This window comes from Heptranchias perlo, chromosome 45, assembly GCF_035084215.1.
Source record: "Heptranchias perlo isolate sHepPer1 chromosome 45, sHepPer1.hap1, whole genome shotgun sequence".
NCBI classification, from domain to species: Eukaryota; Metazoa; Chordata; class Chondrichthyes; order Hexanchiformes; family Hexanchidae; genus Heptranchias; species Heptranchias perlo.
The window spans coordinates 2,446,387-2,474,126 of record NC_090369.1 but is presented as its reverse complement, the minus strand read 5'-3'; the positions used below and the strand labels follow the sequence as shown (position 1 = coordinate 2,474,126).

Genomic DNA, 27,740 nt, shown 5'->3' with positions numbered 1-27,740 from the left:
CCTACATGAGCTTGTCAGATTGTGGCTGCCCGTAAACGTCTGAGTTTGTGAATGCACTGCCCCCCCTCCCCCCCGAGTGGTACTGGCACCTACGTACCACGAAGGTTTTATCACTGACGATCTCAGCCAAGGGAGGGGCACTATAACTGACCTCAGTATACCTGGGAACAACAAAAATCAGCCAAGGTTCCTGCTCCCGAATGACTCCTGCTGGAAAAGTGTGCATCTCTGGGTGTCGGGCGAGAACAGGATCGGGACTCGGAGATGACGCCTCCCCCGTGGTTGAATAGCCTGCTGACGCTCAACGTCTGGGGTCGCGCGTGATGAATGGGCGAGGGCAGGCGGCAGCGGTGGAATCCACGCCGTCAGCGAGAGCGTGCGCCTTCGAAAGAGATGGGGGGGGGGGAGGGAGGGTGCAGGTTCCCAATCCCATTCACCTGCAGGACGTGGCCGGGACAACGAGGAGGAGAACGAAAGGCTCGCATTTCTCCAGCGCCTTTCACCACCTCGGGACGTCCCAAAGCGCTTCACAGGCAATGAAGTACCTTTGAAGTGCGGTCAATGTAGGAAACGCGGCAGCCAATTTGGGCACAGCAAGATCCCACAAACAGATAATGACCAGATTATCTGTTTTTTTTTAGTGATGTTGGTTGATGGATAAATATTGGCCCCAGGACACCGGGGAGAACTCCCCCTGCTCTTCTTCCAATAGCGGCCGTGGGATCTTTTACGTCTACCTAAGAGGGCGGACGGGACCTCGGTTTAACATCTCATCCGAAAGACGGCACCTCCGACAGTGCAGCTCTCCCTCAGTACTGCACTGGGGTGTGTCAGCCTGGATTATGGGGCTCAAGTCTCTGGAGTGGGGGCTCAAACCCACCTCCTTCTGACTCGGAGGGGAGAGTGACGCCCACTGAGCCACGGCTAGCCCCCACAGGAGGAGGAGGAGTGTTGCGTAAAGGCAAAATTCAGAGTCCCAGTCGACGTGGGGCTCACGCTCACACATGCTCCGGGCAACGAACGTACTAAAAAAAAATCGATCAGGCCCGCAACAAGAGGTGGCTTTCTCACCCCCGGGGAGGAGAAGAGACGGGAGCAGCAAAAAGCAGAGTTTAACGTTGAAATGTGGGAGAGGGGGGAGAGACGTGGAGAAGCTGGGATTGTTCTCCTTGCAGCTGGGAAGGTTAAGAGAAGAGGTGTTCAAAATTATGAGGGGTTTTGACAGAGCGAGTAGGGAGAAACTGTTTCCAGTGGCAGGAGGGTCGGTAACCAGAGGACACACAGTTTTAAGGTGATCGGCAAAAGAACGAGGGGGGAGATGAGAATGTTTTTTTTACGCAGCGAGTTGTTATGATCCGGAATGCGCTGCCTGAAAGGGCGGTGGAAGCAGATTCAATAATAACTTTCAAAAGGGGAATTGGTAAATGCTTGGAGAGGGAGAAAATTGCAGCGTTACGGAGAAAGTGTGTGTGGGGGGGGGGGAACATAGCTCTTTCAAAGAGCCGGCACAGGCACGATGGGCCAAACGGCCTCCTTCTGCGCTGTGAGATTCCACAACAAGTATCCGCACAAATCAAACAAAGTTGAAATGCGATTGGAAAATTGAGCCTTTTCCCCGTCCCACCGGCTCACACTACAGGCAGGCCCCAGCTCCGGGTCTGGCAGGGGCTCGACGGGCCAAATGGCCTCCTTCAGCGCTGTAATCATGGTGGTAGGGGTTGGGGGTGACAATTGGCCTCAGCGCACCTGGGCTAGCACGGGGGCGGGCAGGCGGGAAATCAAACAGGTCACGCGTCAAGCCAGGGGGGTCCCGCTCCCGCCGGAAAGTTCCGCCTACGTCGGCACGCCCCGAGGCGACAATCGCGGCCAAGGCTCCCACGGGGACGTCCACTCACTCGGGCGTCCTTCTCCCCACTTCCCCCTTGAAAACTACCCCGGCGAGAGTCAACAGCTTGAGGAGGAGGAGGAAATAAAATGAAAGCACTCTGCATTTCTACAGCTCCTTCCACCACCTCAGGACGTCCCAGAGCTCATCCCAGCCCATGAAGTACTATTGTGACGCGTGGTCACTGTTGTAATGCAAGGGAAACACAGCAGCCAATCTGCGCACAGCAAGATCCCACAAACAGCAATACGATGGCGACCAGATACTCTTGTGTTTTTTTTTCGGTGCTGTTGGTTGAGGGATAAATATCGGGAGAGAAAGAATAAATGGAAGGGACGGTCCACTTCAACCTTTCACCGACCCCAGTTAGTGGAACGTGACCTCAGGAAGAGCTCCGTGAACAGGGAGAAATAGGCACAGAGGTGACTTTTTAAAAAAATGAACTTTGCAGTATCAAAGGAGATCGCCTCAGAGGCGTGAGTTCTTACTGTCTGGGTGAGGGCTCTGGGATGTTTTTCTCTCCTCCTCTCTCTGGTGCAGTCCCGGGAAGCCGGCTCTCCAGTGCTGTCAAGGTTGCTGCTGGACATGTTCGTTCGTCTGTCTGTCTGTCTGTCTGGGAGGCAGCCACACAACTTGCTTGCTCGCTCCACGTGTGTCCTTCATCAGCTGAGTGAAACTGACAGGAAACATGCAAAATCCCGCGAGATCTCCCTGCTCCACCTGCCCCCCCCACCCCCCTTCCTTCCTTTCCCCATACTTAAAGCAACAATGCACCACCACAATTAGAGATGCAGTAAAAACCCATTTAATATTGATCCCTAGACAGAAATTCAAGACTTTCCGTTACAATATTTTTCCCTGGGATTCGCCCTCTAATGCCTCACCCAGGTGCCCATTCTTCATGTGTGGGGCTGGGCAGGGAGTTAATTGGATAGAATCACATAGCACAGAAGGAGGCCATTCGGCCCATCGTGCCTGTGCCAGCTCTTTGAAAGAGCTATCCAATTAGTCCCACTCCCCTGCTTTTTCCCCACAGCTCTGCAACTTTTTCAAGTATTTATCCAATTCCCTTTTGAAAGTTACTATTAAATCTGCTTCCACCCACCCCCCCCCTTTCAGGCAGCGCATTCCAGATCAGAACAACTCGCTGCAGAAAAAAATATTCTCATCTCCACCCCCCCCCCCCCGCCCCCGGTTCTTTTACCAATTATCTTAAACCTGCGTCCTCTGGTTACCGACCCTCCTGCCAGTGGAAACAGTTTCTGAGTACAATCCCAGCTCCTCTAGTCTCTCCACAAAACTGAAGTCCCTCGTCCCTCGTCCAGAGAGTGGTGAGAATGTGGAACTCACTACCAACCAGGAGTAATCGAGTCGATTAGCGCAGATGCATTTAAGGGGAAGCTGGATAAGAACATGAGGGAGAAAGGAATAGAAGGATATGGTGATCGGGTGAGATGGAGTAGGGAGGAAGGAGACTCGTGTGGAGCATAAACACCAGCATAAACCAGTTGGGCCGAATGCCCTGTTTCAACTGTAAATTCTATATAAATATCACATTGCTGTTTATGGGATCTCATTGTGTGCCATGTTTTATACATTACAGCAGTGACTACACTTCAAAAAGTACTTGGTTAGCCGTAAAGCGATTTGGGACGTGCAGCGGTTGTGAAAGGTGCTATTGGTGCACCCCAGTCCTCTATGGCACCGTGCAAAGTTTTAACACTATTTGGTTTCGCTCCCCCCCCTCCCCATGTTCTTTTGGTAAAGTAATCAAATCATCGACGTACGCAGACCAGGATGGTTCCACGCACCATTCCTGCTCTGCGCTGAGTTAGCTGATCTCAGCCGCGGGTGGGTTAGGGGCATCAGTTGGAATCAACAACACCCCCCCACCGTCCCCCCCGGGTTAGAGAGGGGAAATCAACCAGGTTTCACATCCCTGATCACCATCCAGTCATTTCCCCGGAACGGTGCAAGTGCACGGGCCTCAGGTGAGGGCGGGGTCAGGCTGAGCGGCGATGCCTCACACGGTACGAGATCCTGCCGACACTCGCTACCCGGGCACGTGCTCGAGGAAAGAACGATCGCGCGTGCGGGGTGTCGGGGTGTGACCGCCTCTCGTCTCCAGTGAGGCGGCAATGCCTTTCGGGGAGGGGGAGCGGAACCTCGGGAGGTCGAGCAAAGAAGCAAATTCACACACGCGCAACCTAGGTATCCGCACACCCCATCAGTGAACACCTCCTCTCCAGTCAGCACACATTCCACATCCTCCTGCTTCCTCCTACACTGCACCGGGAGAAATAACAGTGACATATTTTACCATCCAGGAAACGCAGGTCAAGCAAACAGCTTGCTGGACGCCAATTGCCCACCTGTCGGAGAATCTGCAAACATGGCACCTGAAGACCAACGACCCTCCTGGTCCTCCTCTCCCACTCCCCTCTCATAGGGACAAGAGGAGGCCATTCAGCCCCTCGAGCCCGTTCCGCCATTCAATTAGATCATGGCTCACCTGTTATCTTAACTCCACCTACCCGCCTTGGTTCCGTAACCCTGTATACCCTTGCCTAACAGAAATCTAGCAATCTCAGTTTTGACATTTTCAACTGACCCCCGGCCCCTACATGAACAAACACCCAGCAATCAGCGCCTTGGGATCAGTTGCTGAGTACAGTCGCTATGTCAAACCTTAAATGCAAACCGTTCGCAAATTCCTTTCGTTTTATGTACAGAAGCTCAATTAGCCGATAAGATTAGTCCCGCCCCTTCCCCTCGCGAGGGGTACAAATAGCGGACGGTGCTCCATTTCAGATAAATTTCTGAGTCTTCTTTACCTGAAGCACACCGCAGGACAGACAGGTAAAGCTCAGATTTACTTGTAGAATAACGGATACCCGGGAGTGATTTACAGGCTGGAATCTAATCGAGGGGTTCGGGGGGTTTATATATAGAATAACAGATACCCAGGAGTGAGTTACAGGCTGGAATCTAATCGAGGGGTTCGGGGGGTTTATATATAGAATAACAGATACCCGGGAGTGAGTTACAGACTGGAATCTAATCGAGGGGTTCGGGGGGGGGTTTATATGTAGAATAACAGATACCCGGGAGTGAGTTACAGACTGGAATCTAATTGAGGGGTTCGGGGGGTTTATATATAGAACAACAGATACCCAGGAGTGAGTTACAGGCTGGAATCTAATCGAGGGGTTCGGGGGGTTTATATATAGAATAACAGATACCCGGGAGTGAGTTACAGGCTGGAATCTAATTGAGGGGTTCGGGGGGGTTTATATATAGAATTATGGATACCCAGGAGTGAGTTACAGGCTGAAATCTAATTGAGGGGTTCGGGGGGTTTATATATAGAACAACAGATACCCGGGAGTGAGTTACAGGCTGGAATCCTGTACTTCATTGGCTGTAAAGCGCTTTGGGACGTCCTGAGGTCGTGAATGGCGCTGTAGAAATGCAAGTCTTTTTTTCTTGTATGTTGCTGTTTATGCACGGGGAGGGCGGGTGTTGTAGGCAGCAGGAGCAGGCCCTCTGACTAATCCTTCATGCTCCACCTCCCAGATCTCGCAATGAAGAGTAAGCCACTGCTCCTGGCTCTGGTCGCCGTGATGCTCCTCGTTTCGCTCGCTGCTCAGGCCGAGGCCGGCGTGAGTTTCCACCCGAGGCCCAAGGAGAAGAACAACAGTCGCGGCAGCAACACGAGGGTGAGCACTGGGCGCGCGCAAGGGCGCACTCCTTCCGACCTTTTAACGCACTGGCATCAGGTGGGGGGAGGTGGAAATCAGACCAGGCAGCACTGGCCAAACCACACCAGCAGAGGCAGCAAATCACAGCTGGATTGAAAAAGGTGGGGAGCCAGTGGGTTGGGGCACTGCCCTGTCACCTCCGGGCTTGAATTCCAGCCCAGAGTGACGGGATGAAAGACTCCTCCCTCTGCTGGCTGTAAGGGTCCGATGTGAGGTGCATCTGGGGTGGTCTCAGTCGAGATTCCAGTGTGCTCTGCGGCAGTACTCAACCAACGTCGCTAGAACAGATTATCTGGTCATTTATCTCATTGCTGTTTGTGGGATCTTGCTGTGTGCAAATTGGCTGCCCCGTTACAACAGTAACTATTGGCTGTGAAGTGCTTTGGGACGTCCTGAGGTCATGAAAGGCGCTGTAGAAATGCACGTTCTTTCTGTCTTCTCTGATTCTCCCTGCCTCACCCTTTCTTTTGTCCCGCCACTGGTGATTGTGGTTTCAGCTCTCCAGCTCCCTCCTCCTCACTACCTCTCTCTCCTCCTTTAAGACCCACTCCTTTGACCACGCTTTTGGTCACCCCTCCGAATATCTCCTGTGTCTCGGTGTCCGTTTACGGCTCTGTGAAGCCCCTTGGAACGCTTGTCTGCGTAGAGGGCGCCACGTAAATGCAAGTTATCGTTGGATCCGATTATATTAAATTGGTGCCCTTCAGTCACTGTCTCGACGAGCGGCTGGAACAATCTCCATTTACCCTTTGTTATCTGCTCAGGCTACCCCTCAACGCTCTCCCCTCAGTTGGTCAACCAACTTCTACAAAATCGCAAGGGGCACGCCGGGATAAGATCTAACGCAGTCCGTTTCCTTCCACCGCAGACACCAAGCACCAAGCGCGAGGTCTACGATGATGTCATGCTACAGATGGAGGAGGGGCGCAGCGACTCCGCAGTTGCACAGGTGAGTTGATCCATCCCTGCGCATAAAAATGCATCGATCCGCCTGTACATTACCCGTGTGATCCATCGGTAAAGTACCCTGACCTGTACGGTCCATCGGTAAATACCCCAACCCGTACCGTCCATCGGTAAATACCCCAACCCGTACCGTCCATCGGTAAATACCCCAACGCATACCGTCCATCGGTAAATACCCCAACCCGTACGGTCCATCGGTAAATACCCCAACCCGTACGGTCCATCGGTAAATACCCCAACCCGTACGGTCCATCGGTAAATACCCCAACCCGTACCGTCCATCGGTAAATACCCCAACCCGTACCGTCCATCGGTAAATACCCCAACCCGTACCGTCCATCGGTAAATACCCCAACGCATACCGTCCATCGGTAAATACCCCAACCCGTACGGTCCATCGGTAAATACCCCAACCCGTACGGTCCATCGGTAAATACCCCAACCCGTACCGTCCATCGGTAAATACCCCAACCCGTACCGTCCATCGGTAAATACCCCAACCCGTACCGTCCATCGGTAAATACCCCAACCCGTACCGTCCATCGGTAAATACCCCAACGCGTACCGTCCATCGGTAAATACCCCAACCCGTACCGTCCATCGGTAAATACCCCAACCCGTACCGTCCATCGGTAAATACCCCAACCCGTACCGTCCATCGGTAAATACCCCAACCCGTACCGTCCATCGGTAAATACCCCAACCCGTACCGTCCATCGGTAAATACCCCAACGCATACCGTCCATCGGTAAATACCCCAACCCGTACCGTCCATCAGTAAATACCCCAACCCGTACCATCCATCAGTAAATACCCCAACGCATACCGTCCATCGGTAAATACCCCAACCCGTACCGTCCATCAGTAAATACCCCAACCCGTACCATCCATCCGTAAATACCCCAACCCGTACCATCCATCAGTAAATACCCCAACCCGTACCATCCATCAGTAAATACCCCAACGCATACCGTCCATCGGTAAATACCCCAACGCGTACCGTCCATCAGTAAATACCCCAACCGGTACCATCCATCAGTAAATACCCCAACCCGTACCTTCCCTCGGTAAATACCCCAACGCATACCGTCCATCGGTAAATACCCCAACACATACCGTCCATCAGTAAATACCCCAACCGGTACCATCCATCAGTAAATACCCCAACCCGTACCTTCCCTCGGTAAATACCCCAACGCATACCGTCCATCGGTAAATACCCCAACACATACCGTCCATCGGTAAATACCCCAACGCATACCGTCCATCAGTAAATACCCCAACCCGTACCATCCATCAGTAAATACCCCAACCCGTACCATCCATCGGTAAATACCCCAATGCATACCGTCCATCGGTAAATACCCCAATGCATACCGTCCATCAGTAAATACCCCAATGCATACCGTCCATCGGTAAATACCCCAATGCATACCATCCATCAGTAAATACCCCAACGCATACCATCCATCAGTAAATACCCCAATGCATACCGTCCATCAGTAAATATCCCAACCCGTACCATCCATCGGTAAATACCCCAATGTACATGATACATCAATGATGTGATCATTGGTTGCCTCAGAATGCTGAGTAGCTAAGAGGGTTATTTTTTTTAAGAAAACCACAAACCAGTGGTTACTCAGAGCGCATTCTCCTTCACGACTGTAGGGGACAGGCTCGATGGACCCATTGGTCTTTTTCTGGCCGTCATTTCTCGTATCTTCATTACTGCTAATAACGGAATGTATTCCAGGTGGAAATGCCTTCCCGGCTGGGACTCAGGATGAGCGAGGCTCAAGAGAAGCAGTATGGGGAGCTGCTAGTGTGGATGTTAAACGACCTCCTGAGTTCAGACGGTGAGTCCAGCTGTGAATCCTTTCCCCACCCCACCCCACCCCCGCCTGCAGCCTCCCGGTATCTTGCCCATTGAACTTTTGCGTGTGAGCCGGAATGGTGAGCGTCAGCGGGCTACTCGACCACGGGAGCCGGCCTTTTAGAATCTTCCTCCTTGTCTCCTCAGATAGCATGCCTTACAATCCCCAAAACAATGGTTAAAATAAAACAAACTTCTAGTATAAGCTGGAATTTGACTCACTGGACCACAAGCTCACAGAGTCTCAAGGGAAGCAGGACTCGTCTGGCTCTCGTATCTCTTTCCATTGTCGGATGTACACATTATCTCATCTATCTCCAGTTTTGCTTTTAAGCAATTTACAGTCAATTCCACGATACTTCCTCTTGCGTGCCTGCTGACTTACATTGGGTCCTGGACCACCAACACCTCGATTTTAAAATTCTCACCCTCGTGTACAAATCCCCCCCATGGCCCTCGCCCCCCCTCCCTCCCTCTCTCTGCAACCTCCTCCAGCCCCTACAACCCTCCAAGAACTCTACGTTCCTTCAACTCTGGCCTCACGTGCGCCCCCCCACTCTGTTCGCCCCACCATCGGCGGCCGTGCCTTCAGCCACATCGGCCCTAAGCTCTGGAATTCCCTCCCTAAACCTCCCCACCTCTCTCCTCTCCTTTAAGACCCTCCTTAAAACCTACCTCTTCAACAAAGCTTTTAGTTACCAGTCCTAACATCTCCTTATGTGGCTTGGAGTCAATTTTTGTCTGATTACGCTCCCGTGGTTAAAGGCAGTGAATAAATGCAAGTTCTTGTGGGGTTTTTTTTTTGCTCCATCTCCCCTTTGTTCCGATTCTATTAAAAACCTTGTTCATCTTTCATTTTTCCAAATGTAAGGAATCTTACAACGCCAGGTTATAGTCCAACAGCTTTATTTGAAAATCACAAGCTTCCGGAGGCTTTCTCCTTCGTCAGGTGAGTGTCGAGATTCTTTGAAAATTACCGCATATATAGTATATACATAGGACGGCCTCAACCAGGATCTTGGGTTCATGTTGCGCTACACGTAACCCCACCAAGGGAAAAAAAAAGTTATCTGTTTTTAATACAACTGGTCATTCTCTCTCTTTCTCTTCCTTTCGGATGTTTCTCTCTCTCTCCCTCTCTTTCTTTCTTTGGTTCTGGCCGTTTGTATATTCAGTTGTCTGGGGTATCTAAGGTTTCTCTGTCTGAACACTATTCAATTAATTTGATGGCCTTGATAACGGGCAGTTGGAAAGATTATCTGTAATCACCAGGCATTGTTCTATGACTATATATGTGGTAATTTTCAATGGATCTCGACACTCACCTGACGAAGGAGAAAGCCTCCGAAAGCTTGTGATTTTCAAATAAAACTGTTGGGACTATAACCTGGTGTTGTAAGATTCCTTACATTTGTACACCCCAGTCCATCACCGGCATCTCGACTTCATTTTTCCAGTTCCGATGAAGGGTTGTACGCAGCTGAAACGTTAACCGGACCTCTCTCTCTCTCTCTCTCTCTCGCTGCAGACGCTGACTGACCTGCTGAGTGTTTACAGCATTTTTGTTTCAGATTTCCAGATTTTGCAGGTTTTTTTTGCTTTGACATTCAAGGTGTGTTGAGGTGTTCAAAATTATATGGGGTTTCGATAGAGTAATTAGGGAGAAACTGTTTCCAGTGGCAGGAGGATTGGTAACCAGAGGACACAGATTTAAGGTAATTGGCAAAAGAACCAGAGGGGAAAATGAGCAGATATTTTTTTAAACACAGCGAGTTATTACGATTTGGAGTGTGCTGCCTGAAAGGGCGGTGGAAGCAGATTCAATTGTAACTTTCAAAAGGGAACTGGATAAATACTTGAAGTGGAAAATTTCAGGGCTGCGGGGGAAAACAGGTGAGTGGGGCTGATAGCTCTTTCAAAAAGCCGGCACAGGCAAGATGGGCCGAATAGCCTCCTTCCGTAATTTACGCCTCTGTGGTTCCCGCTCTCTTGTGCGTTTACTCACGTTTGTTCTCCTCCCCCCTCCCCCCCCCCCCTCCAGGCCGGGAAAACTAAATTCCTTCTGCTCCTGAAAATCCCCAGTACCTGCTGCATCGTCCGAACACTACAGGATGAGCTGAAGCTGGAACTTTAACCGGATGTATTTTGTTCACTTCTGTGCTGATCACTAATAAATAAAACAGAATCTGTCAATGGATCTTCACAACAGTTTCCTGGAGATTTAAACAATTGCAAAAGCAGCTACCTTTTTTTTTTGATCAACACTCCCCATTCTCTGGGCATCCAAAGTACTGATTAAAATTTTAAAGAAACATACTCTTACTAAAAACTAGAATTTGACTCATTTGGTCACAGGCTCACGGAGCCCCAAGGGAAGTAGCAATTACTGCCTGTCCCTAATGAATGGGTTGGCCCCGACTCATGGTGTCTCCTCCTCCTCCTCCTCCTCTCCATCACCACCAGGCTGCCACGTGCCACAATCCCGCAGAAAGCAGTTTCCAATTCCCGCACGTTAAAAAAAAAATTCAATATAAAAATACCATGGTTGAAAATACAACTCAGACGAGAGGCCACAGACGTGACAAAAACCTGTACAATTAAGAATTATGCCGTGTCCTCCACTTTTACCACGGTGGCTCTTTGGTCCAGTTGCATGGGTTGGTTGGTATCCGGCGGTCAGTCCACGAGCAGGTCAGCAGCCGGCACGTCATCGCGGAGAGACACCCACAGAGTTGACGCAGACCTCTCTCCATTTAGACTTTAATCACTTGAGGAACGGTTGGTTGCTGCGGTCGGGTGGAAGACTGGGGTGGGGGGAGGGGGGTGGTCGAGTCTCCACTGGTTACATCAGCGCAGTCGGCGGTGGAATCGGCCGAGCCAGCGCAAGAGATCGGGGAGTTTTAAACGCGAGTGAGTTCCGCCCAAAACGCTCGCGTTTTCCGCGATCTTTTCCGCCGGTTCAAGGTTCAATTTGCCCGAATCGGGCCCCGGCCACAAAGCTGGCCACGCCCTCACGTCGACACCGCGAGATTCCACCGACTGCGCTGGTTCGGGAAGGCTCTTCAAACTGCACTTTTTTTTTTTAGGTGCACTAGCACTACGTTTATTCAGATCAAAAAATATTTAACTTACTAAGAAACTGACAATGAACACCAATAAAACAATTAAATGGTTCAGTATGGTTTTTTTTATATAAAAGTAATTTTAAATCAGGTTACTCACAGGTGGAGGACTGGCCATCCTTATTAAAAATACGCTTATTTTTGATGATAAACCCATTTTCAGCAGCAATAATAAAACGGCACCAGGTTACCACTCTTAAATACATCAAGGAATACTTTTTAAACGGACAAAAAAAACGATTGCATTGTATTACGCTGGTTCATGGAAGATTTTAAGTTTGTGATAATGCAGAATTTTAGCAGAAGTTTGAAGCATGATCTAACCAGCATAATTTCAAGCTCATTTTGGGCAGAAACTCTATCCCGAGGTCTTTCCTCCCCTTCCCTGGCTTGATAAGGTGGGATAGCCTGATTAACTTTGCGCGTGCAAGTCTATCTTGTGTGCTTCCCGTCAGCCGAGTGGGAGCTTCCTGTGGCATGAGGTGTGCTCCATCACATCCCTGCTCCCCTTCCCCCTCAAGACATGTCTTACGAAGAGTTAGTAGGGGGTGGATGAGGCACATCTGTTCCGACTGCAACGTTCAACCAGCAACCATCGCACTGACGGGACTTTAGGCTGGAGCACCTCTACCAGGCCTGAGACAGGGCCTGCCGCCTCCCTCGCCAGCTCTCCTTCACTCTTCCCTTTACCTGTTAACAACGACCCTCCGCCACATCTCTCCTTGCCAACCTACCAACCGCGGCCCTCCCCCACCAGTGCATCAAAAGGAAGTACCCCAACCCCAAAGGCTGCAGTAAGAGTTCTACAAATACCAGCAGCTCGACAGTACCTCATCCAAATGTCCATCTTTCACGCACGTGCCAAGAGGGTGAGTGACGGCCAGACATTCGACCGTGGGGGGACATCATGGATGAGATCGGCTAACTGGGCACAGAGCGGCGATATAACCTCAGGGTCTCCGTGCTGCGTGTGATTCAGCTACACGCAGGCATTTAGCGGAGACACAGGCTCAAGTCCCAGCACAAAGACACACTCCAACTCAACAAACCCTACGATCGATTCGTCGATTTATTGGATAAAAAACACGAGGGTGAAAACGGAACAGAAACCCAAAGTTAAATAAATCACTTTCACTGGTCGAAATATGACTTCGAATAAACCCGACTCCCCACAACCCTGCCAAAAAATCCAAAACCAACGTGGAACTGGGGTCCAGTGTGTTTCTCAACGCAGGTCCTGTCCTGTCCTTGCTCCTCAGTCCGTTATTTTTCTTCCATTGGCAGTGACAAGTGTCCGTAAGCGTTCCCGACTTGTCAAAGGCACACGGGCACAGAGACATTCCCGTTTACGGCAGCGTCGGCATTCACGGAATTTTGTGCGTGTGGGTGTGTGGGGCGGGGGGCAAGATTCTTCAGAGAGAAGTGGCTCTGTGTCAAGAGTTAGGGGTCAGCGGGAGGAATGGCTGGACTTTGTTGAGTGCTGCCTCCCAACGGCGATGGCCCAGCTTCTCTCGCCCGTGCTGGGCACATTGGCACTTTGTGCCATCAAATGGGGATATTTCATCCAGTTTCTCCACCCGTCCTTTTTAAACCAAGTCCCATCCTCACACTAAAATTGACCTCTGGCCAAAAGGGCTAGCGTCTTCCTTTCGACCGACTTTCTCCAGAACCGGGGGGTCACAGTCTCAGGATACGGGGCATGCCATTCAGAACCGAGATGAGGAGAAATGTCTTCACTCGGAGGGTGGTGAACCTGTGGAATTCTCTACCGCAGAAGGCAGTGGAGGCCAAGTCATTAGATGTATTCAAGAAGGAGATGGATATATTTCTTAATGCTAAAGGGGTCAAGGGACATGGGGAAAAAGCGGGAACAGGGTTAGACGATCAGCCTTGATCTTTTTGAATGGTGGGGCAGGCCCGAAGGGTCGAACGGCCTACTCTTGCTCCTATTTTCTATGTTTCTCTCCTCTTCTCCTGAAAGAGCTGACCCCTTGCTGGGGCATGGTTCCACAGAGCTGCCCTCCTACTCTCTCACCCATTCCTCACTGTTTCGAGGTCGAACGGCGAGTGGCGACAGGCTATATTCCACCGTGGGGGCCATCACAACTGAGCACTGCTCCAACCTCACTCGGCGTCCACACACGTGGCAACAATCAGGATTCCCCCTCCACCAGCTCAGGACATGGAGAACAACTGTAGCACTCCCAACAAAGATTAGCTAACACAGTACGGATTGGGTCTAGGACCTTTGCCTATACAGCTTAGTATTCCACCAGCGGGGAGGCGTGGTGGGGGGCGGGGGGGGGAGTGGAATTACCCCACCCACTAGGCCAAGCTTTCTGCCTTTGTGTCTGCATCCCACAGAGCCTCGGAGGACAGGTACAAAGATTTAAAATCCACCTTCCCATTAAGTTGAATCTACCCCAGACAGATCGCAATGTCGTGATTTAGGGTTTATCCAACAGCAAGCCCAGAAGGTTTCAAAAAAAAAACACACACACAGAGCACCTCTCCAAATCTCCAGGCCCAAGAAATTCAAACAGGGAAAACCAGCCAGTGAGAAATACAAGGGCAGACCAGAGTCGCCTGGACTTTGGATTTTCCTGCACTAGACAATGGGGTGGGGGTGGAGATAGAAACAAAAGCCAAAATCTACACACACACGGCAGGGGGCAGAGAGTGGGAAGTACTTAGTGCTCTGGAATTCCCTCCCTAAACCTCTCCGCCTCATTCTCCTCCTTTAAGACGCTCCTTAAAACCTCCCTCTTTGACCAAGCTTTTGCTCACCTGTCCTAACATCTTATGAGGCTAGGTGTCAAAATCTAAGAACATAAGAAATAGGAGCAGGAGTAGGCCAATCGGCCCCTCGAGCCTGCTCCGCCATTCAATAAGATCATGGCTGATCTGATCCTAACCTCAAATCTAAATTCATGTCCAATTTCCTGCCCGCTCCCCGTAACCCCTAATTCCCTTTACTTCTAGGAAACTGTCTATTTCTGTTTTAAATTTATTTAATGATGTAGCTTCCACAGCTTCCTGGGGCAGCAAATTCCACAGACCTACTACCCTCTGAGTGAAGAAGTTTCTCCTCATCTCAGTTTTGAAAGAGCAGCCCCTTATTCTGTCTGCTTTACGCTCCTGTGAAGGACATTGGGTCGTTTTACTACGTTAAAGTCGCTGTATAAATGCAAGTTGTTGTTACACTGTCTACTCTTGTCAGCCATTCGAGTCAAGCCAAGGTAACTTTATTTTTTGTTGGCAGTTTAACCCTGAATTCTCCTGTTGTAGAATCTTCCACAGCTTTCCCCCATGGGTGGGGATGGGGAGCAGGGAGGGTGGTCCACTCTTGGTTCTATATAACGTCTGTGCCAATGCAAACCTGGTTTCCACTAATCAGCAGCTACGCTGTCGTCGACGCTCCCACGATGTGTCGGGCGCCACACATTTATGTGGAGGGCGAGCCGGCAGATTCACCGGGGCAGAAGGAGCCCGACCTCGGCAGGAGTCGGCACCATCTGAAGGACTGCGGTTTACCAAATTGGAAAGCGGAGAGAGAAAAAAAAAGGGGGTGAAAATGGCCCCCCTGACCTCCTCTCCCAGTCGCTTTGTAAACCTCCCTCTCACTCTGGAACTAATTGATTTTCAGTTTAAAATTATGTATCAAATCAGATGTCTGCACAAAACAATAGCTGCAACTTTTCTTTTTAAAAAAAAGTTTTTTTTTTAAACAGAACTTGTGGGTCAGCTCGACACAGAATGGAGTGCCGGACACATCAATCTTAAAATTCTCAGTCTGGTGTTCAAATCCCTCCGTGGCCTCGTCCCTCCCGACCTCCGTAACCTCCTCCAGCCCGACAACCCTCCACTATTTCTGCGCTCCTCCAACTCTTGTGCATTCCCCCCACTCCCTTCGCCCCACCGTTGGCGGCCGTGCCTTTAGCCGTCGCGGGCCCCAAGCTCTGGAGCTCCCTCCATAAACTTCTCCGCATCTCCACCTCTCCGTCTCTCTCTCTCCTCCTTATAACCTACCTCTTGGACCAAGCTTTCGGTCACCTGTCCTAATGTCTCCTTTCTTGCCTCGGTGTCAAATTTCTGTCTGATTACGCTCCTGCGAACTGCCTTGGTGTGTTTGCCTACGTTAAAGGCGCTCTATAAATGCAAGCTGTCGGTGTGGGAGGACAGGAGCAGGGTCGGGTGGGCGACAAGGCCATTGTTTTAGGTGCCACTGGATTGCTGAGTAGGTCCTGTGCCCCTGTTCCGTGATCGGGGACCATGCAGCACACCACGTGCAATGGGTACCCAGCGGGTCAGTCAGCATCAGCTATGCCATGAGATGTCCCTTTGCCGTGCGTTTTGAGTAGAGGTGTTGTTGATGACTCGAGGGTGCACGGTGCCTCATGCACAGTCGGCAGGGAGGGAAGCAGGAACCCGTTACGTTCTTTCAGTCAAATTCATCGCTCTCCTCCGGTGCTCGGCCCTCAACCCTCGACCAGCGCTCTGAGAAGGAAACAAAAAAAAAAAAAGAAAATCTTTGCAGACTCGGTCGCTAAGCGGTGCAAGCTCACCTCACGTTTACAGCGAGAGTTGGTGGCGTTCCCTCCCCTCCAAGTCAGCAGGCTGTAGGTTCGAGCCTCGCTCCAGGGCTTGTGCCCATAAACTGGGCTGACTCTCCAGGGCAACACTGAGGGAGCGCTCCACTGCCTTTCAGAGGAGATGTTAAACCGAGGCCCCGTCTGGACATTAGGTATCCCGTGGCACTTTTTGGAAGAAGAGCTGAGAGTTTTCCTGCTGTTCCGGGCCAACAGCCCCAAAAAAAGAACAACAGATCAGCTAGAAATTTGCTGTTCGTGAGATCTTACTGTGCACAAAATGGCTCCCGTGTTTGCTTACATAACAACAGTCACTGCTCTTCTTAGTAATTCGATTTATTACCTAGGAACAGAATAGGCATCAAGACAGATTGATTGTCATTCACCCCGTCGCTGATTGTGGGATGTTGCTTTGCGCAAATTGGCTGCGGCGTTTGCCTACATAACAGTGAGTGCACTTCAAAAACTGGCTGTCAAGCGCTTTGGGATGTCCTGAAGAGGTGACAGGCACCTTTCACGATCTCAGGACGTCCTACAGTGCTTTACAGCGAATAAAGCACTGTTGAAGTGTAGTCACTGTTGTAATGTAGGAAACGCGGCAGCCAGTTTGCGCACAGTAAGATCCCACAAACAGCAATGAGATATATGACCAGATAATCTGTTTTAGCGATGTTGGTTGAGGGATAAATATTGGCCAGGACACCGGGGAGAACTCCCCATTGCTTCTTCGAAATAGCGGCCGTGGGATCTTTTACCTCCACCTGAGAGGGCAGACGGGGACCTCGGTTTAACGTCTCAACCGAAAGACGGCACCTCTGACAGTGCAGCGCTCCCTCAGCACTGCACTGAAACGTCAGCAATGGATCATGTGCTCAAGTCTTTGGAGTGGGGCTCGGACCCATGACCTTCCAACTCAGAGGCGACAGTGATAAACACTGATCCAAGGCTGACACCTATAATATGTATGTATGTATTATAGCGACAGATATAGATATATAATCTATAAAGAAAACACTGGAGATACACAGCAGATCCATCAGCGTCTGAGGCTAACATTTTGTGGGGAGTCTCCCTCGGCACTGACAAAGGGTCGCTAGCCTGAAAAGTTAACCCGCCCGTTGCACTTTTTAAATGCCGACAGGCCTGCTGTGTGAGATCACCGGCGCTTTCTGTACCCGTACCTTGCCTCGGTGTGGAGGAGAGCAGCTCACTGCTGTCGATCTGCCCCGCATTATAAAGTGCAAACTGCTTCAGTATTTTCTGCTTCGCCGAGTTCATGACGATCTGGTGACTGGGTAAAGACGAATCTGCGTTGAAGAAAAGAAGAAAAAACAAGGAGTTCAGAAACTGGTCTCTGCGGCACAAGATGTAAAGAAGCTGCACCTGGCCAGGAATCAATGGCTATCAAACGACTGAGATGATTTTTAACTGCTCGGATGAAGTTAAGGTGGGGGGGGGGGGGGGGGGGGGCATGCGGGGGAGCTCTCTCCCCCACCTTCATGAGTTCTTGAGCCTCACAGACCAGACCAGGAAGGTCCAAGGTCTCCTCTCTGGTCCGTGCTGAGTTATCAGATCTCAACTGGGCTGATAGTGGGCGCACTCCAATTGCTATCCAATGACCCCGCTGGGTGGGGAAGGGAAAGAGAGAGCGAGGCAAGAGACGGGCGAGAGGAGAGCCAGGCGAGAGGAGATATAGACGAGAGCCCTCCTGTACCTTATTCAACCATTATTCACGCTACTCGACTACAGGGGCATCACAGCCAAGCCCAATCCTGTCCTCAGCCGAAGTCTGCGTGCCAGCATTTTCCAGCAGGTGTTGCTGGAGCGAGCACCCTGGCTAATTTTTTCACCCCTCCCCCCAACTCGGGGCACCTTCTAACTGATCTGCACAATTACAGCCAATCACCATTTATTGAACACAAAAAAAAAGCAAAATACCGCAGATGCTGGAAAACCGAAATAAAACCAGAAAATGCTGGAAACTCTCAGCAGGTCAGGCAGCATCTGTCGAGAGAAAAACACGGGGTTAAGGTTCTGGGTCGATGGCCTTTCATCAGAACTGGTGAATGGTCATCGACCGGAAGCGTTAACCCTGTGCCTCCCTCTCACTCTCCACTGACGCTGCCTGAGTGTTTCCAGCGTTTTCTGTTCTTATTTCAGATTCCCAGCATCCGCAGTATTTTGCTTTTGTTCATTTATATTTGGCGCAGCGCTGAGTTTCAGCCACCAGATGGCAGGTGAGGTACAGCAACAGTAAAGCCTAGTTGTTTGAACCTGGAGGGAGGGGAAGTCTGTGCCGAGGGCTCCTGTACTCAGCACCACACTTCCCTTTCTCAATGTTTCTCCCCCCCTCCTCTCTCGATGGGGGATACAGTTCCATGGCTGCCGTATCTCCCTGCCCCCCACTGCCGGAACCTCAGGCAAGTAGCCACATGCTGGCTTATGGGCGACGAACATTGTCGGGTTATTTGACTCTAGGGCATTGCAGCAAAGACCAATCCTGTTCCCTCCCTCCCTCCCTCGTTCCCTCCCTCCCTCGTTCCCTCCCTCCCTCGTTCCCTCCCTATAGCTTCAGGCACTCACACGAGGGATTGTGAAGAGGGTGGGGGAAACAGGAGGGTGGTTCGGTCAGCACCCATAGGAACTGTACCCCAACCGGAGCATTCAGGAGAGGAAGGAACAGAATTGATGGGTGATCTGATCGAGGTGTTTAAGGTAATTAAAAGGATCTGATAGGGTAGGGAGAGAGAGAAACTATTTCCTCTGGTGGGAAAGTCCAGAACAGGGGGAGGGAGCATAACCTTAAAATTAGAGCCAGGCCGTTCAGGGGTGATATCAGGAAGCACTTCTTCACACAAAAGAGAGTGGAAATCTGGAACTCTCTCCCCCAAAAAGCTGTTGAGGCTGGGGGTCAATTGAAAATTTCAAAACTGAGACTGATAGATTTTTTTTTGGGTAAGGGGATTAAGGGTTACGGAACCAAGGCGGGTAGATGGAGTTAAGATACAGATCAGCCATGATCTAATTGAATGAAGGAACAGGCTCAAGGGTCTGAATGGCCTCCTCCTGTTCCTATGAGAGGAGGGGGAAAGAGCAGCACGTCAATACTACAGTGACGCAGACGGTCAAAAGAGGGTCAGTCCTGGAGACAGCTTGAATGCCTGCTCCCCCAGTGGCAGGAAGTGCGTTACCCAGCGAGACTTGTACAGGAATAGGGGGAGGGGAAGAATTCCCATCAACGCAGATGCAGTCGGCAAATACCGATTCAGACACCCGTGGACAGACGTAGTGGAGGCGGTTCGTCAGGCGAGAGGGGCCGACACCTAGAATTCTGCGCGCACGGGGAGTCGGCTTCGCTGTCGGCGACGGCTCGGGCCCCGGGCGAGCAGGGATGGAGCTGAGCAGCGGGGCCATGCTCCGCATCGTGGCGGTGGGAATACCACAAGAAGCGCCGCCAGGGCTGCAGAGGGGTTCCCAGGTGAGCTCAGAGCCAGGAGTGCGAGAGAGAGGCCTAGAGGGAGGTTAGAGGGAGTGTCGGAGGTTTACGATGTGCATATTGGGAGGAACGAGTTCCGGAAAAGTTCTCTTATGAAAAAATGTACGTTCTGGTCTGTTAATAGTCAACGTCTCAGGCTTGGTGCCCGAGAACAAAAAGGAGTTTAACATGCTAATGTCGACCAAATGCAGGGTCGTCGGTGTCAAATCGAGTCTCACTCACCAGCTGGACAATATTTTATTTAACAGACGTCGCAGGTCATACAAAGCGGACCGGACAAACATTCTAGGTGAGTAATATCCTGCCAGGGGGTAAGTGGGGGTTCCCGGGCCAGTGGTTTTGATCAGCAGCTGTTTAGGGGTAGGGGGCCAGTGATTCTTTGCAGTGGCAGGGGTGGGGGATGATGTGTCCGCCGTGGCTCAGTGGGTAGCACACTCGCCTCTGAGTCAGAAGGCTGTGCGTTCGAGCCCCCCCCCCCACTCCAGAGACTTGAGCCCCATAATCTAGGCTGACACGCTCGGTGCAGTACTGAGGGAGCGCTGCACTGTCGGGGGTGGAGTCTTTCTGATGAGGCGTTAAACAGAGGCTCCGATGGCCCTCTCTGGTGGACATAAAAGGTCACATGGCTACTACTGGAAGAAGTTTTTCACATCGTTCACCTGAGGAAGGAGGAAGCCTCCGAAAGCTTGTGAATTTAAAATATAATTGCTGGACTATAATTTGGTGTTGTAAAATTGTTTACAACTGGAAGAAGAGCAGGGGAGCTCTTCCGGGTGTCCTGGCTAATATTTGTCCCTCAACCAACATCATTAAAAACAGATGATCTAGTCATTACCTCGTAGAACTACATAGAATGTACAGCAAAAAATGAGGCCATTCAGCCCAACTGGTCAATGCCGGTGTTCATGCTCCACACGAGCCTCCTCCCTCCCTACTTCATCTCACCCTATCACCATATCCTTCTATTCCTTTCTCCCTCATGTGTTTATCCGGCTTCCCCTTAAATGCATCTCTGCTATTCGCATCAACCACTCCATGTGGTAGCACTCTCTCTGGGTAAAGAGAGTGGTTAAGAACATAAGAACATAAGGAATAGGAGCAGGAGTAGGCCAATCGGCCCCTCGAGCCTGCTCCGCCATTCAATAAGAACATGGCTGATCTGATCCTAACCTCAAATCTAAAGAACACAAGAAGTAGGAGCAGGACCCAGCCACTCAGCCCCTGGGCCCGCTCCGCCACCCACAGGGCCTTGACCGATCCGAACTCAGCTTCATGTCCAATTTCCTGCCCGCTCCCCGTAACCCCTAATTCCCTTTACTTCTAGGAAACTGTCTATTTCTGTTTTAAATTTATTTAATGAATGTGGAACATTGCTGTCTGTGGGATCTTGCCGTGCACAAATCAGCTGCCACGTTCCCAACATTACAACAGTGACTACACATCAAAAAAATGCTTCAATGGCCGAAAAGCGCTTTGGGACGTCCTGAGGTGGTGAAAGGCACGGTAGAAAGGCAAGCCTCTCTTTATTTACATCATTCAATTTCAATACAAATCACACTGTTCATTATTTTGGCCCAAAGAAGGTTTGAAAACTTTTTTTATATTTGCACGTACCTTGAGTGTCGTCCAATAGAGACAAGGGCTTTGCTGCACAAGAATCTCTGAGAGCTTGCGGTCCGGGTAACCCGGGGAGGCTGCTCAGCGCCTGGTGCGGGGAGTCTGTGTGTGGGGGCAGGCGGGCGCAGGCTAGTCGCGGTGACCGACGGGGAGATTCCAGGACGGGTGACTTGCGTGGAGAGCAGTCGCCGAGACCCCGCCGAGAGGACAGGCTGCCGCCGCCGCCGCCGTCGTCCATCGAGCTCTCGTCGCTTTCCACCGGCTGGCACAGGCTGCTGAAGGGAACGGAGCCCGTCCCGCTGGCGAGATTAGTCCGGCCTTTGTCCCACGAGGAAGAGGCGTAGGTGGCTTCGTGTCCGTGCTTGGTCTGCGGGAATTGCGAGACGTACAGAGACGGGCTCGCTGCTCGCCGCTCCTCCATCTCCAGCGCCTTGTGCCGGGAGTAGCCCTGCGGGTCGGCGGATCCGGGCGGAGTCGGGGAGTCCGAGTAGCCGGAAGACGAGTCCAAATAGCTTGATTCCTCCTGCAGCGGGTATCTCAGTCTGGGGTCGGTCCGTAAGTAGGCGGACTCTCCGCTGGCCGGTGACTGAGAGGCAAACCTGTAAGTGTTTTCCACCGGGCTGAGTGAACTGCGCTGCAATCTGTTCGTTAGTGCGTCCACCGGCTCCGCCACGGAAGAAGGGTCCGACCTGCGACTCACTGAGAAGCCAGAAAGCGACTGTTGTCCCTGGGAGGCTGAGTCCTGCAGAAGCTTCCTCAACTCTTCCAGTTTCTCGTAAACCTGTGGGGAGAGAAAGCAAGGTGAGTGCTTGCTCACAGCAACTTCAAGCACTTTGGGACATCCGAGCGATAGATGTACAACGAATTACAGTCCTCACCGCTTAAACCATCCATGCTTAGCACGGGCTGTCGCCTCTATCGGGCAAAACGGCACTAAGCATTTCCCATTACCATAGGAGTTAATTACAAAGGTGCCACTTATAACGTATTAAGTGTGCCTGGGAAGTCCTTACCCATTTAAAAGGCTGTGCTGATTTCAGCCAAAGTCGGGTCTTCGAGCAGGCTTCAATCAGCCGTTCGCTCCTCGTTAAAGTGCGATTACCTTCGTGATGAGATGCTGGATGCAACGGCTAACAAGTAGAACAGCCAGTGGCTAAATGGAGATAACGTTGGTCACTTACCTTTTGCTCTTACCGTTCCCTGCGTATTGCGAGCAAACCACGTTAACGCCAACTCGCCCGCTACGAATGGTGGGGGCTGTACTTTGAAGTGCACCGACTGTTAAACGGTGCAGATGCTCAGCGCCTGAACCACTGGAACAGGCAGACGGGTCCTCAGGTTAACGTCTCACCTCAGATACTGCGGCACACCCTCAGAGTTTTTTTTCTCGTCCTCCTCCATTCTCAGCCGCTCCCCCGCCTCTTCTCCAGAGCGCCCTTACTGGGGGGTACGGGTTCCCAAAGTGCCCGTCCGTCTCCTCCATCTCGTCCCAAGTGGCTATTCTTCACCTGCGAGCCTCGGCGACGACAGTCGGCGGGCTATTCGACCATAGGTGACATCAGAGCGAGCCCCCAATCCTATCCTCAGATGTGGAGTCATTGGATTAAAAAAAAACCCTCTAATTTCTATGACTATTTTCATGGCCTCAGGACGTCCCAAAGTTTTTACAGCCGGTCAAGTAATTTTGAAGTGTAGTCACTGTTGTAACGCAGGATAGTGATCACATGCAGGAAGCCGGGCTGATCGACGGCCTCTCCAGCCATGGGGCCCTGACGCCAATTGTAGCACGCCTACCGCCACCGCCAGCGGGGAACAGCCAACTCAATACAGGTGGGGATGGAACCCAGTAAGGAGTCAAGAGGAGGACGAGGAAAAGAAATGCCGAGGGAGTGATGCGTTGTCGGAGGTGCCGGCCTTCAGCTGAGATGTTAAACCCAGGGGCTGACTGCCTGTTCCAGTGGCTCAGGTGCTGAACGGCTGCCCCGTTTACCTACAAATCGGTCACTGCACTTCAAAGTAATTTGCTGCACGTCGAGCGCCTTGCGATATCTGCAGGGATCGGTGTTGGGGCCGTTGCTCTTCAACAATCTTTATCAACGGCCGTAAAAGCGTTGGGGAACCAGACAGTTCACAAGTGATACGACGGTTTGTGGAGCGTTAGGACCTCAGATGAGAAAGAGAGATTCCCAGCAGGTCGAAATGTAATGGGGGGGTGGGGGGGAGGTCGCGGGTTTGGGAGGTACCGTCGAAGAAGCCTTGGCGAGTTGCTGCAGTGCATCCTGTGGATGGTACACACTGCAGCCACAGTGCGCCGGTGGTGAAGGGAGTGAATGTTTAGGGTGGTGGATGGGGTGCCAATCAAGCGGGCTGCTTTATCTTGGATGGTGTCGAGCTTCTTGAGTGTCGTTGGAGCTGCACTCATCCAGGCAAGTGGAGAGTATTCCATCACACTCCTGACTTGTGCCTTGTGGAAAGGCTTTGGGGAGTCAGGAGGTGAGTCACTCGCCGCAGAATACCCAGCCTCTGACCTGCTCTTGTAGCCACAGTATTTGTGTGGCTGGTCCAGTTAAGTTTCTGGTCAATGGTGACCCCCAGGATGTTGATGGCGGGGGATTCGTCGATGGTAATGTCGTTGAATGTCAAGGGGAGGTGGTTAGACTCTCTCAATGTTGCAGATGGTCATTGCCTGGCACTTGTCTGGCACGAATGTTACTTGCCACTTATGAGCCCAAGCCTGGATGTTGTCCAGGTCTTGCTGCATGCGGGCTCGGACTGCTTCATTATCTGAGGGGTTGCGAATGGAACTGAACACTGTGCAATCATCAGCGAACATCCCCATTTCTGACCTTATAATGGAGGGAAGGTCATTGATGAAGCAGCTGAAGATGGTTGGGCCTAGGACACTGCCCTGAGGAACTCCTGCAGCAATGCCCTGGGGCCGAGATGATTGGCCTCTAACAATCACTACCATCTTCCTTTGAGCTAGGTATGACTCCAGCCACTGGGGATTTTTCCCCCTGATTCCCACTGACTTCAATTTTACTAGGGCTCCTTGGTGCCACACTCGGTCAAATGCTGCCTTGATGTCAAGGGCAGTCACTCTCACCTGACCTGCATTGCTGGAACCACCCAGTACAAAACTAAAAACACAATACAGTCCTTGTATAACATCTTGGTTAGGCCTGGTCTAGAATGCTGTATCCAGTTTAGGTCCCCTGACATGGTGGGTAAGAGAGGCGCCCTGGAGGGTCTGAGGATACCCAGTTTAAAGGCCCTTAGTTGCTACGATAGGCTGAGAGCACAGGGGCTTTTTTTTTTAAAACTCTAGAAAAGTGTAGACTTCAAGGAGACTTGATTGAGGTCTTTAATTGAAGATTAATTGAAGATTCAAATTGCCACTTATGAGCCCAAGCCTGGATGTTGTCCAGGTCTTGCTGCATGCGGGCTCAGACTGCTTCATTATCTGAGGGGTCTTTGAATTAGATAGGTTGGAGAGGACCAGGAGACAGGTCTACAATTGATAGGAACATGGAACCAGGTTAGATGCCAGGGGGTTTTTCCTTCTCACAGAGTGTTATCGACCTTTGGAACAACTTGCCGGATCGTGCGGTGTTCAAACGAGGCCAACAGATCGATAAATGTAGCGTTATGCAAGACCAGTCGTTAGCTGCGGTTGCTATCACATCATACAAAAGGTAGGTGGGGTATTGTGCAACGTGTCGCCTGGAATTTGTTGGATTGCCTTCAGGGTTTTGGAGAGGAATTTCCCAGATTCCTCCCTTCCCTAACCTAGGGTTTTATTTATCCCTCTGGTTTTGTTTCGCTTCTCTAAGGAGTGTGTGTGGCTGGCTGGTGGGGGTGGGGAGGGAGTCATGGTGTTCAGGTTGCACCACGACAGTATGGGACAGGCTTGATGGAGCAGCTGGTCTTTTCCCTGTCCAGCGTTTTTCGTTTGGTCGTACGAATCCAGGATCTGCTTCGTCTGTGTGGATTCACTGTGTTGCAACTGAGGCATCAGGAAAGCCCGGTTTTATTTACATAGAACTTACAGCACAGAAACAGGCCATTCAACCCAACTGGTCTATGCCAGTGTTTATGCTCCACATGAGCCTCCTCACATCCTACTTCATCTAACCCTATCAGCATTTCCTTCTATTCCTTTCTCCCTCATGTGTTTATCGAGCTTCCCCTTAAATGCATCTATGTTATTCCCCTCAACTACTCCTTGTGGGAGCGAGTTCCACATTCTCACCACTCCCTGGGTAAAGAAATTTCTCCTGAATTCCCTAGTGGATTTATTAGTGACTATCTTATATTTATGACCTCCAGTTTTGGTCTCCCCCACAACTGGAAACATCTTCTCTACGTCTACCCTATCGAACCCCTTCATAATTTTAAAGACCGCGATCGGGTCACCCTTCAGCCTTCTCTTTTCCAGGGAAAAGCGCCCCAGCCTGTTCAATCTTTCCTGATAGATATAACCTCTGATCTGGTGTCAGCTTTGTAAACATTTAAAAAGTAATGGTATTTCGATTTTTTTTAAAAAGTGTAATATCGATAGTTACCTTTGTCATTTTCGGTCTCTTCTTCCTCTTATGGTTGAGGCACTCGCAGGCCAGCATGCAGAGTTGCACCGGGACATGCGCTGTGCAGCCACCAGCCTTCCTGTCCAAGTGTTTTTGGCAGATTCTACCAGCAATGCACTGATTTCGCAGGACGCCCGACGCCGACCGCCTCTCGCTCTCGTCATCTTCATCATCTTCCTCCACAATGACGTCTTTCTGTTTGCGACGACAAGAACCACAGTGTTGGTTTACATCACTAAGGTGCATCACAAGAGACAGATTACAAATCTTGCAGGGGCACAGGGTCATTCTTCAAACTATATGCATCCTCCGCGCACCGTAAGGAATACGGTGCAGCTCGAAAGCTCCTGAGGGGGCCCTCGCCCGTAAGTGTAAACATTGTCACAAGGTTGCAGGTAACTGGTGCTGCACGTGATCTCCTAGTGTCACATCATACGCTACTCCAGAACCCGCCCAATTGCATCAAATCTGAAGCTAAGCTGAAACTAACCACTTATGTGAATTAGCAGTCACTTGGACAAGTGTGGATTGATTAGGGAAAGCCAGCACGGAGTTGTTAAAGGCAAATCGTGTTTAACCAGCTTGATTGAGTCTTTTTGATGAGGTAACAGAGAGGGTGTAGATGAGGGCAATACGATGGATGTGGTGTATATGGACTTTCAAAAGGAGTTTGATAAAGTGCCGCTTAATTGACTTGTCATCAAGATTGAAGCCCGTGGAACAAAAGGGGCAGTAGCAGCATGGATACAGAATTGGCTAAGTAACAGGAAACAGAGAGAAGTGGTGAACGGTTGTTTTTCGGACTGGAGGGAGGTTTACAGTGGTGTTCCCCAGGGGTCGGTACTGGGACCATTGCTTTTCTTGTTATATATTAATGACTTGAACTTGGGTGTACAGGGCACAATTTCCAAATTTGCAGATGACGCAAAACTCGGAAGTGCAGTGAACAGTGAGGAGGATAGCGATAGGCTTCAAGAGGATATAGACAGGCTGGTGGAATGGGCGGACACGTAGCAGATGAAATTTAACAAAGAAAAATGTGAGGTGATACATTTCGGTTGAAAGAATGAGGAGAGGCAATACAAACTGAAGGGCACAATTCTAAAAGGGGTACAGGAACAGAGCGATCTGGGGGTATATGTGCACAAATCGTTCAAGGTGGCAGGGCAGGTTGAGAAAGGGGTTAAAAAAGCATACGGGATCCTGGGCTTTATAAATAGAGGCACAGAGTACAAAAGCAAGGAAGTCATGAAGAACTTTTATAAAACACTGGTTCGGCCACAACTGGAGTATTGTGTCCAGTTCTGGGCACCGCACTTTAGGAAGGTTGTGAAGGCCTTAGAGAGGGTGCAGAAGAGATTTACTAGAATGGTTCCAGGGATGAGGGCCTTTAGTTACATGGACAGACTGGAGAAGCTGGGGTTGTTCTCCTTGGAACAGAGACGGTTGCGAGGAGATTTGATAGAGGTGTTCAAAATCACGATCAAGATCACGGCTGATCTTCTACCTCAACTCCACCTTCCCACAGCAATTGTGCTCATCAAGGTGAAGGATGTTGTTACTGAGGAATGGGACATTTTCTTTTTCAGGCAGCCACTCATAGATCAACCACTCCCAGGTGAGGTATGGCATAGCCAGTTGCAGGGTAGTAGGTCTGTGGAATTTGCTGCCCCAGGAAGCTGTGGAAGCTACATCATTAAATAAATTTAAAACAGAAATAGACAGTTTCCTAGAAGTAAAGGGAATTAGGGGTTACGGGGAGCGGGCTGGAAATTGGACATGAATTTAAATTTGAGGTTAGGATCAGATCAGCCATGATCTTATTGAATGGCGGAGTAGGCT

The 27,740-nt window shown here is 50.7% G+C and overlaps 1 protein-coding gene across 2 annotated transcripts in view; it reads right to left on the bottom strand.

Annotated features, from left to right (window-relative positions):
- Window positions 1–11,657: 11,657 nt before the first annotated feature.
- Window positions 11,658–27,740, bottom strand: part of irak1 (interleukin-1 receptor-associated kinase 1) — a 65,219-nt gene continuing 49,136 nt past the window's right edge. For both annotated transcript variants that reach the window (XM_067976189.1, XM_067976188.1), the window contains 4 exons: window positions 25,878–26,093; window positions 21,310–22,093; window positions 17,381–17,506; window positions 11,658–16,107 (listed from right to left, as the gene is read on the bottom strand). In XM_067976189.1, coding sequence (XP_067832290.1) covers window positions 16,052–16,107; window positions 17,381–17,506; window positions 21,310–22,093; window positions 25,878–26,093 — 1,182 coding nt within the window. In that variant the 3' untranslated portion in view covers window positions 11,658–16,051. The remainder of the gene's footprint in view (window positions 16,108–17,380; window positions 17,507–21,309; window positions 22,094–25,877; window positions 26,094–27,740) is intronic.